The sequence below is a fragment of the Xiphias gladius genome, chromosome 16 (genome assembly GCF_016859285.1).
Source record: "Xiphias gladius isolate SHS-SW01 ecotype Sanya breed wild chromosome 16, ASM1685928v1, whole genome shotgun sequence".
In the NCBI taxonomy this organism is placed as follows: Eukaryota; Metazoa; Chordata; class Actinopteri; order Istiophoriformes; family Xiphiidae; genus Xiphias; species Xiphias gladius.
The window spans coordinates 1,054,266-1,066,113 of record NC_053415.1 but is presented as its reverse complement, the minus strand read 5'-3'; the positions used below and the strand labels follow the sequence as shown (position 1 = coordinate 1,066,113).

The 11,848-nt window shown below is 37.1% G+C and overlaps 1 protein-coding gene across 3 annotated transcripts in view; it reads left to right on the top strand.

Moving 5' to 3' along the window:
* Window positions 1-11,848, top strand: part of slc37a1 (solute carrier family 37 member 1) — a 48,016-nt gene continuing 36,168 nt past the window's right edge. For 2 of the 3 annotated variants that reach the window (XR_005709067.1, XM_040147953.1), the window contains exons 1-3: window positions 1-166; window positions 4,595-4,834; window positions 11,348-11,429. Coding sequence is in view for 1 of the 3 variants with exons in the window: in XM_040147953.1 (XP_040003887.1) it covers window positions 4,779-4,834; window positions 11,348-11,429 (138 nt within the window). In the remaining 2 variants the exon portion in view is untranslated. Of the gene's footprint in view, window positions 167-4,501; window positions 4,835-11,347; window positions 11,430-11,848 lie in introns of all 3 variants that reach the window. The other variant, XR_005709068.1, reaches the window with a different exon arrangement.

Here is an 11,848-nt window from a genome sequence, read left to right as displayed (position 1 = left end):
GGGATGACGTCAGAGCAGCGGAGAAGAGACTGCGCAGCGGCCCGCACAGCTGTGAATGAGTGACTTTGAGGTGACAGTCGGTAGCTTTCACACAACAAGGAAGTGGAGTATATGTCGCTCAGCTTAAGGCAGATACTAACACAAACCGTCGACCTTTCCGTACGAGGTAAGTGAATCAGCAGGAATAGTGTGTTTGTGGCGAATTTTGTCAGGGTACGGGACCGACCGACGGTCGGCGACTGAACGTGTGTTTCAGCCGCGTGTGGTCTAGGTAGCTGTAGTTAAAATGAAAAAGGCGCTTGGCTTTAGGCTAGGATTTCACCACCGTATTGTTTCCGGGTTCAAGGGAAATTTAATTTAGCAACATTTAAGGTATCTATGTTCATAAGCCTCATCTCTTTTGGCTTTGTCGATACATTATTGACAACTGGTCCTTTTTAATAATGGTTAAGTTACTGTCCGACATATGATGTACTAGATGAAAATAAGAGGAAATGTTGCTAAATAGTCTAAACAGTCCATACAGTAACCTCAGATACTATCCCCGTCTGTAGTCTGACATGCTCTTCTCCGCATCAGCCAACACTGTTGTCACGTTGGATAAAAAGAGGGATTTTAAGCCTAAATTCATTGCCGGATCTGTTTCTTTGGCTGGGTTGTAATAGGTTTGGTTGGGAGCTTTGACCAAGCTGCAGCACTGGTTTGGTGAGATTACAGCTGTACCTTCATAGAACCATATTCATAGAACCATCTGATCTCTTTTAAGTTACCATAAGATTAAGCTTCAGGAGTTGAGTCAGGAAGCTGTGCCGTGAAGCCATATATGTCACATGAGATTTACAGCTAAATAAAGTTGCTGTGATTATAAAAGTTTACTGGTCATGGTCTCAGCACTGAAATGCATAGGTTTGCTGGCTGTAACGTGTCCACACCCCTGGTGTATACTCTAGCAGACTAGACTCTAGGGTATTCATGCAGGCTAATGCAATTTCTAGCTCTTCATGTTTCCTTCTGCATTGCATGTGATATTCTAGAGCTGTGCTTTTTCTCAAAGGCAAATGGTTCTATGGAGTACATCCTCAGCTAGTGTGCAAATTTGAGGCCAGGTGGTTTCACTGGGTTCAAATTAAGGGGAAAAAGCACCCCCTACACGTGCTCCTTGTCAGCCGCTCTCAGTAGATTTAGGTTCTTCAGTGGTTTGGGGCTGCTCCCAGGTGGACTGTGTGTATTGACAGTAAACAACTTACTGATTTTCTGTGGCCCAAAATACAAAAGAAACACATGTAAAACACAAATTTTTAACTGTCTGTGTGCCATGACAAACACTTTTTGTGAGGCATTTGGTGTGGAGACAGTTAACACAATGGATTAGTTTGATTAAAAAAAATTAAGAAAAATCCAGGGAAATATCGAATATTTGCTGTTTACTGCTTCACAAGTACATTCCTTTTCTCAGTTCCTGTTTCTCATAGTGTTATGAGTTGAATGCTAAAAATTACTGATTAATAAAAATTTTAAAAAATTCCCGCCATTTTAATAAAATTGAAAGTAAAAGTAAAATGAACTTGTTAGAGGCCATTCATCTGATTCTTGTGAAATTTGGTATACAGAATCTACAGGCAATGTTAAAAAAAAGGTATAAAGGAATTTCAATACCTCATTTGATTTTACAAGGCAATCAATTTTTTATCAAAATAGGTAATTTTCAAAAATTTGCAATAACTTATGAATGCATTGAGATATCAACCTGAAATTCCAGACACACGTTCAGGAGTTTTCACTAAGCTTACGCATTAAAGCGTTTTGCGCTTCACCTTTGTGGGGTGCCACAAATGTGTAAAGTGTATCTTGTGATTGGCTACATGGATTAATATGAAATTCGGTTTGCACGATGTAGGATCATGACTCTGTTGATGCTTAAAGTTTGGTAATGATTGATTAAAGTGTGCATGGTTTATTACAACATTTAAGTTTCTAGACATTTCACATTACAAACTTCAAAAATTAAAAAAAAAAAATCATCTATATCATCCATCTATATAGATCTATATCTCCACATGTCTTAATTCAAATGCTAGCAAAATTGATACAGACATTTTTTGGATACTAGATATGACATGTTTCTAATGGTGTTCAGATATGTCAAATGAAGAGTCTGCAGTGACATTCAGTATCTGACTGTAATTAGTACTATATGCACAGTATTTTTTATTTTGCCAAATGTGTGATCAAACTTCACTAAAGAATTTGACAATACCCCGACCCGAGCAGAATATTGTGTGAATTTTTTATTTTTATTTTTAAGAACTTTATCACCAACATTTTGAATGTTGTAAGTGTTTTAAGTTTAAGAAATTACCCCAGTTTTGCACATGTGATGTCATTGCATCAACTCATGAGAAGGTGTGTAGTAAGTCACCTTCTCTGGGGATACAAAGGCCCAGGTGGCCAAGTCCTACTTGCCAACATCGTGGCAATTCCTGCATGGGGTATGTTTTCATGTTCTCATTGAGGTCATATCATGTCAAAGATTGCTCTGATTAAAATTTCTAATTTTTCTCTGCTAAAAGTGTTTGTGAAGTAAAAAATGTACAACCTAGAAACACCAAAATTGGCGGGGGGTTGCAAATTCCAAACATTGCTCAGGCACATACTGTATAATGACACTCATTCACCTCAAGGTGAGACTGTAGTATTCAAGTTTATTTTTTCGCATTATCTTGAAAACAGCTTGGCTTAGAATCAAAAATATTTTATCATTTTAATCTCTCACATCATCTGAGTGTCTGTTTCAGTGGTCTTCTGCTCTAAAAATGTCAAATGTTGCAATTTTTTTTTTTTTTTTAAACTCAAATTTCTCAGAATCCTATTTTCAGCATTTCAGCAGGATCCGCTGGGCCAATTGTTCCAAAACTTTGTCAAAAGTAGTCTTATACAAGCCAATGAATTTTTAGCATAATAGCTATACATGTAGTCATGTGAAGATGTGAAACGTGTGAAACATTTCTTCACTGCAGGTCATAAACTACATCAAGTTGTGTCTTGTCTGATTCTTTTAATCTCAATTCTCAGGGTCTTAGGCTCGGACCTGCTTTTGCCATTGTGGCTGACAGTCACAAATATCTCCTACAAAAAGACATAAATCAACCATCCTACAACACTGGGTCCCAATGTTCTCAAGCTTCTTGGACCTCAATTGTTGCCGCTTGCGGCTATATTTAATGTTTTTTGGGTTTTTTTTGGTCATTGAAAGACAAAAAATGTCACCTAGTGCAAATTTCTATACATACACAAAGCACACACAGCTGAAATAAGTAATTTTACATTAATTTTACAGTATAATTCATAAAATGCATTTTAGATGCAACAGTGAGTAAATATCAAATGCCATCTTGTACATTGGTAAGATCAGAACTCCTGTTACAAAATCCACTAATGGTGTTAAAAAAGAATTAACACATTTATTTATAGATCGTTCAAGTGGGATTTTAGATGTTAGATGTCAGAGAGTGGTTAAAATTGCCCTTCACAGTTTCCTAAAACCAAAGGTGGCAACTTCAAAGTTTTCTCTGACCAACAGTCAGAACCCCAATTAGTACATTTGCATGCACATTAGTATCCTGGTTTTGTCAGACTTTCCCTTTCATTTCACCATCGCTGATCATCATTACGTCATCATCATCATTCTTGGTCTACTGAATAACTACTTGTACAGCTTGAGTTAAGAATACATATGTGCACATGGCAGAGACTGATCAGAAACCTGGATAAGGTGTTTACATGCCACACCATCCAGGTTTCAATTAGAATACTCCAGCTATTACAGTATATTCAATTTTCTCAAACCCAGTCATCCGTGTTTCCCAAAGCAACATGTTAACTTGCGCAAATACAATAGCCGGATACACCAAAAACCTGATTGTGACCAGAATAGTACACATGTGTCAGACTCATTTATATAAAACAGAGAAAAGCAGCAAATCTTCAAATATGAGGAGCTAGAAGCTAGAGAATGTTTGACATTTTTGCTCAATAAATGACGAAAATGAGTAAAGTTATCAAAAATGTTGAATAGTTTTCTGTCAGCTGACTAATTGATAAATCATTTAATCATCTCAGTAGCACAGTTTAACCAAATATGACTACAAATTTTATTTTTAGCTCTACCGCTCATAGTTTGGCTTTGCGTTCTATTGTAGATTTGTCCTGCGTGTTGATTCTAAATAGGTAAAGAACTCTTTTGTTAGTGTAGCTTCTGTGAGACCTCATCAGTTAAGTTTCTGACTTGTCGTAATATCTGTCTCAGACTTTGATATGTGAGCCTACTTTTGATGCACTGATGAACAAAGGCCATAGGTAGATTAAGCTGAGCAGTAGAAACAAAATGTCAAATGAGCCTAGTATACAAGCTGTGAAAACTTGCACTTTATGGTAATTTTGACCTTTTCATACCCTCACTGATGGACTGTTCCATTTCCCTGTTTCCATTCTGTCTCTTCAGCTATACCCTTTCTCCTCTCTTTTTTTATTTTCTTTTCTTCTTCCCTCCTGCACTACTTATTTCTCACATCTCTCCCTCCCGTAATGTTTTCAGATTTCTGACTCTTCCATCCAGCTCTTCCATCCAGCTCCTCTTACTACAGATTTCCCAGCAGCTTCCTCTGAAATGGAGATGAGCCGAGGCAGCTCCACCATGTCAGCATATACCCCATCAGTCTCTTCGATGTGAGCTCACATCAGCTGCCTGTCACAGTGATTGTCAGTACTTTAGTCCAAATATGGCCCCTGTTCCTCCTGGGATCCGCCTGTTGGTGTCCTTCAACAGGGACCAGTGGTGAGTTTTGAATCGGACTCTGTGAGTGTGAGCGTGAGCGTGAGTGTGAGTGTGAGTGTGAAAGTTTTTGGTTTCGGTCTTTTTATGGGATTTGTTGACAATAAGAAAGATACAAATTAACACTAGCTTTATCCTTTAAAGTATCTTGGCAGAGGTTAATTAGCTAACCATAGTCTATGTTTAGCTGACAAAGATGCCTTGGTGTTAACGCAAAGGATTTACCAATAATAAATGAGTCTAGATGTAATGAAAAAACTAAACGTCATGATAATCAGAGGACCTATGATATGATACCTATGGGTAAAAACTTTTCAAGTTAGTTTCACACTGGAATTTAATGGCAAGTCATTCATTGGTGAAGAAATCTGCCTTTAGTAGCTGCCTTTCTCAAATTAATGGCTGGATATCAAACCTGAATACTTTTCTGGTACTGACCTAAGTGTGTCTGTACCACTGAAAAACTGTCATTTACTGGAAGATAGCATGGGACGTCTGATCAGATTTGTAATTTTGTTTTCTTATTCTCTAATCAGGCAGTTCCTTATTTAAATTCCAATTTGCAATTTTAGACCTTATTTTATCTCGGCAAAGTAATTGTAAAGATGCTCATTTACACAACATTTCTTTTTTTAAGACACATTAATATTTTGACCCCTTGGGGCTAAGAAAACAAGTTGTAAATACAACATTGACATATAATATATAACATAGAAATGGTGAAAGTGTTTGCAACCAGTGACTTATTTACACACAGAGCAACTTTAGTGTTCATTTGGAGTCATTAATGTGTCCACCTAATGAATATAGGTCCAATATTCACTCTTCTTTTAGCTCTGTTTTTTGTCTCTATCTCCTGGAAAAAAAATTATCTTTAGCTACTAAATGTTTCACATCAGCATTAGTACTGACAGCTAGTGCCAAAAGATAGTGTTAACAGTGATTAGATTAAAATGCTAACATTAAAGTTTTGTTGCTTTGCCATATTATAGTCGCTAGGTAAAAATAACATAACATTGCCATTTCCATCTGCACTGTACTGTATTTTTCAGTTGTCTGTCTAATGGTTGTTGTTTTACAGTGCAGGTATTTAAATTATTTTATCAACCCAGCCTATTCTTGCCGCATAAGTATTTGGACAGCGACATAATTTGTGTTACTTTGTTTCTGTACACCACCACGATGGATTTGAAACAAATGCATCAAGATGTGATTGAAGTTTAGACTTTCAGCTTTAATTCAAGGGGTTTCACAAAAATATTGAATTAACCATTTAGGAATTACAGCCATTTTTATACATAGACCCTTATTTTCAGAGGCTTAGAAGTAAATTGAACAATTGACTGATGACCAATTTCATGTCAAGGTGTGGCCTGTTTTCTCGTTATGTCATGGCAAACGAAGCAGATAAAAGGTCTGGAGTTGATTCCAAGTGTTGAAATTGCATTTGGTAGCTATTCATGGAAACTCTCAATATACAGTCCAAAGGGGTGTCAATGCAAATGAAATAGGCCATCATTTGGCTGAAAAAACAAAACAAAACAAACCTATCAGATAGATGGCAGAAACTTAAGAAATGACCAAATCAATGATCTGGTACATTCTTAAAAAGAAAGAATGCACTGGCAAGCTGAACAACACCAAAAGGCCTGGAAGACCGCAGAAGACAACTGATGAGGATGATTGCAGAGTTTTTTCCTTGGTGAAGAAAAACCCTTCACAACATCTAGCCAGGTCAAGAACACTCTTGAGGAGGTAGGTGTATCATTAGTCAAAGTCAAAGTCAAAGTCATGAATGTAAATACACAGGGTTTACCTCAAGGTGCAGACTACAGGTAACACTCAAAAACAGAAAGGCCAGATTAGACTTTGCCAGAAAATGTCTAAAGAGGCCTGCCCAGTTCTGATACAAGATTCTTTGGACAGATGAAACCAAGATTAACTTGTACCAGAATGATGGGACGAGAAGAGTATGGAGAAGGAAAGGAACAACTCATGATCCAAAGCATATCACATCATCTGTCAAACATGGTGGAGGCAGTGTTGGGCATGTATGGCTGCCAATGGAACTGGGACACTGGTGTTTATTGATGATGAGACTGCTGATAGAAGTAGAAGGATGGATTCTGAAGTGTACAGGGCTGTGCAATCTGCTCAGCTTCAGCCAACTGCTGCAAAACTGATGGTGCTTCACAGTACAGATGGATAATGACCCAAAACATAGAGTGAAAACAACCCAAGAGCTTCTCAAGGCAAAGAAATGGAATATTCTTCAATGGCTAAGTCAATCAACTGACCTCAACCCAACTTAGCATGCTTTCACTTATTGAAGACAAAACTGAGGTTGGAAAGACCCATGAACAAGCATTAAGTCAGCTGCAGTAAAGGCCTGGCAAAGCATCTCAAAAGAGGAAATTCAGCATTTGGTGATGTCCCTGGGTTTCGGACTTCAGGCAGTTATTGATTGCAAAGGACTTTCATCCTATTATTAAAAATTATCCTTACATTTATAATTATGGTGGTTTGTCCACTTACTCTTGAGCCTCTAAAAAATGAGGAACTATGTATAAAAATGGCTGTAATTCTTAAACGGATAATGCGAACCCTTGAATTAAAAGATGAAAGTCTACACTTCAATCACATCTTGATTTGTTCATTTCAAATCCATTGTGGCGGTGTACAGAGGCAAAAAAACAAAAACTGTGTCACTGTCCAAATACTTATACACCTAAATGTATTTGCAGGGAATTTGAGATGCAAAATTCATACAGAATCAAAGAGACTGTTTGCCAACTGCATTTTTCTCTTGTCTTCTGATCTGCATTGTTTTTTTCTGTTAGTATATGTCCTATTGTGTACGTCTGTCTTTGACAAAATTATTGTTTGTCTATACATTGTATCCAGTCATCTGTCTGTCATTCTCTGCTTATATGCCAATATTTGATCTCCCTCATCAACTACTGTTCCTTATACATCAGCCTGCAAGGTGGAGTAAGTACAACAGTCAACACTTGCCAGTGGCACCGAGTTCCTGCATCCATGACATAGTAGTGTCAAATACCTGATCCATTGTATAAACCAGATGTTCAGGTTCTCAATGACGGATGTCAGTGGGCTGGGATGTCTGACACTCTTAGTTTGTAAAGGGTATTGAATTCAGTTCCAGCAAAAAGGCCTTAGAAGGTATTAAAAAGTCCTAAAGGTCTTGGAATATATTTTTTCTTGCCTGCTGAAGGCAGTAACATTAGCAACAATTTTTCACTGTTTCGAGACAGTTGCTGCTGGCTCATCAACTCATGATGGACAAGTGACTATTTTAGTAAAAACATTTAACAAATTCATTTTTTGTTAATCCATCTATCAATTTCCAGTCACTTTTTTGGGTCCAGGCATGCACGGATTCATGAGACAATGGGCCCTGGGAATAGACAATGCACAAGTAAAAGTCCCCCCTGCCCCTCACTTGTGTCTCTTTATGGTTTTATGTCTTTTTGTGGTTGTTTTGGGTATCTTTGTGGTCGTTTTGAGTCTCTGGACCCAAGTTGCTTTAAAAAAAAGTGTTTTAAAAGTTAGATGGTGTTGGTGTAGATGTAGTCTTAAAAATCTGTGGGTGGTTCACATCTTAATGTCAATTGTGAGTAGTGATGTTCATATGAGTTGTTTCATTGTAAGAAGTTGCACTGCAGTCACATAAGAATCACATTCACATCAATTAAAGTATAAGGCTGTTTTGTATTCTGTATTTTTCTGTCAACACATTCCATATCCCCACAATAATGTGTCAAGAATGATTTGAATTTAGAAACTAAGACTGGAGTAATTTTGTAAAGCTTTGTAAAGACTAGCATAATCGTGCAAGATGAGAAGGGGAATTACAAGTGAAAAGATTTCTTACCTTTTACTGCTACTACTGTTTTGTCGAGATAAAAAGTTAGTGGCGCTGTTTTTTCAGTTGAGTGCCATTAAACCATTGCAGAAGAAGAGGGCCCAGTAAGATTTCATCGTTAAAACAGCGGCAGTAAAAACTTAAACTAAGAAAAATAATTTAGAAAACATGTTTGAAATATGGCATTTCTGTTTGTTTCATGTATTAATTAGAAGAGTCTCTTCAGTGGAAACATCAGTGAATGTTTAATTCACAGGCTTCATGTATGTCATGATTAATTCACTAAGTCTGTTTCCATTGCATGTTGTCACCTTTTGCTTTTATCAATACACCAACTTTTCCACCTCAACCAGCTTTTTTGCTATATTTTAATTAATTTAAAAAAAGCACTGCTTCCCCTCAGGATTTTTTTATGCACAAATTGAAAATGCACATAAAAACAGTTGTATAGAAACCCACCTTGTGCCATGCATTGGAATCTCCTTCCAATTATAGGCCATGCACACCGACAGTTTGTGCACCCACACGTGTTTTCACTTATTCTGTCTGATTAGAACTCTATTCAGGTATGTGTGGGTATCACTGATTGATTCAGTTACACCTGTTAGGACGGAACAAAGTCCACATTAGTCCACACGTATACAGGTATTTTTTAAAAGGTAGCTTTTTCTATGCATTTTGGCCTTCGTCCACACACAAATTGCGTTTTAGGTCTCTGGGAACAGACCTTTTGCAAAACTCCTTCCAGGGTGAAGATGTTCATTTTCTTTCCATTGTACGTAGTTGCCTGTAAGGAGTGCATATACGCTCACATCAGTAATTTATGCACAAATGCTGCCCTGCGTTGTTGTTCAACATCACTAATGCAACCTTCCAAATGAACAAGTGTAAGTGTCTTGATTCAAGGTCCCTCATTGGCCACAACCAGAGAAGGCATGTTAGCGTGCCAAGTTTTGTTGTGTTAACATGACCAAATTTGACCTGTTAACACTCATTTTATGTCATCTAAACAGGAAATCTCTAAGACGTTATGCACAAATTGTGTTCTATATTCTTTTTCAGTGTTGATCTGTAGATACAGAAACAGAGTTTTTGGTTTGTGACAACAGAGTGTGCGCTGTTATCTCCTGTGTTTACATGAGGTGATATGGTTACAGGCATACATTTTTAGAGAGTGATTTCATTGTATTTCTGGATTTCTATAAAGCCTGTGATTCAGTGGAACATCTAACGTATTAGAAACTTTAAATCATTTTGGTTTTGTAAAGAAATTTATACATTTAAATGTCATGTTATATAATGATAATAGTTTTTTAGCTTTGGAACATGGTACCTGCTCAATATTTCTCTCTTTTATTATTTATAATGGTCGCTGAATTATTGCCTATTATGATTAAGAATAATTGGACTGAAGGCATAAATGTTATGGGAAAACACATTATAACATGGCAATGTGCAGGTTTATCACACAGTATGGTGTGTGCTACACTTTGAGGCTGTCAGTGACAGCTGGGATGCAGCAATGACTTGCCAGCTGTTTCTGGCTTTCTGGCTTAGCCTCAGCTGTGCTATCCAGCCAGCTGATCATCACTGTCCAGATACTCATTAACACTAAACACACAGGCACACAATTACGTTGACAAAAAAACAAGTTCTTTTCACAGCGAGATTATTGCTTAATATCTATACAGATAAAATCAGAATACTCTTACTACATCTTAAAAAACATAGCATAAAGATGATGGTTAAACATGACTGAGAGTTAAAGCAAACAGAATGAATCACAAATTAAATTACACATTCAAGTTACATATTCTGTGTGTAATGAACTGTAGAACAATGCGAAATGATGAATAATAAAATTATGTGTTTGGCTTTACCAGGTATACAGATGTCTCTGTCAATTTTCATTTATGGTTTCTATGTTGGGGCTATTGTGTCTTTATAGACTCATTGTCCCTACTGCTTAATATGGACAGCCTGATAGCTTTGAAATTCAGTTGCCTTTGACAATTTATTTTGTTGGTATCTTTCTTTTACAAGCAACATGTCTGGAGGATAATAGTCTTGTCATATATTTAATGTGTCATTCCAACCTTAGCCACATGTTATATAGCTTGCTCTTTGTATGCCTAAATATTTCACAACACTCTTCCCTGTTGTCTGACATGTGTTGTAATTGTGGTCAGCAAGATGTGCGAGATCAAATCAGTTGTAGAGTACGTCACACCTTTTTATATATTTGCTTATTACATAATTGGAACACAAAAAGACGCAATGTCAGCCATACGCGTTTCTGTATCTGCAAATGTTACACAAGTATATCCAAATACCAGCTTCTCTCTTTGACTGTAGACAGCATTGCATTAATTGCTACTTTTGAGATGTGGAGTAATTTTTGTGAAGTGATCTGTGCAGATATGGTTGTGGTTTTAGCATGTCTGGTTGACAATGAAGAAGATAAGCATGCTTGTAAAAAAATACAAGTGTAATACAATACAAGGTCCTGTCATCTAGGACTTCAAACTAAAATTGAACATGCTGATTTCATTCGGTTCAGTGGTAGTGTCTGGTTTTAATCTGTGGTCTGTCACTTCTCAGTGCTTCACTCTTGTATTTCCTCTCTGCAGGTACAGAGCTCTCACCTTTATCCTCACCTTCCTGCTCTATACCAGTTTCCATCTCTCCAGAAAACCCATTAGCATCATCAAGGTAACATATGCTCATTGTTCTAGTATAACCTGTAGATCTTGTCTTTGTAGAGTGAGCAGTACAATACAGTTATTATGAAACATAGATTGCTGAGGGTGTTTTGGTGTGGGCAAATGTTGTGGAGAACATAAGCAAAAACATGCAATGATTCAGGGCGTTTTGTAATTTGTTGTGCTACATTAATCAAACAAATCAATCAAAAAAACAAACTTTATTTGTAGGTCAAGCTTCACTCTGTAAAATGTACAGTAACAATGTTATTAAGAACGACAAAATAATAGTGGGTGGGGCCTTCCTTTGCTTTCAAACAGTCTCAGTTCTAGCATCCATTCCACAAGATGTTGGAAACATTTCTTTGAGATTCTGTTCCATATTGACTTGATTGCATCATATAATTTCTGCGGATTTGTCAATTGCAC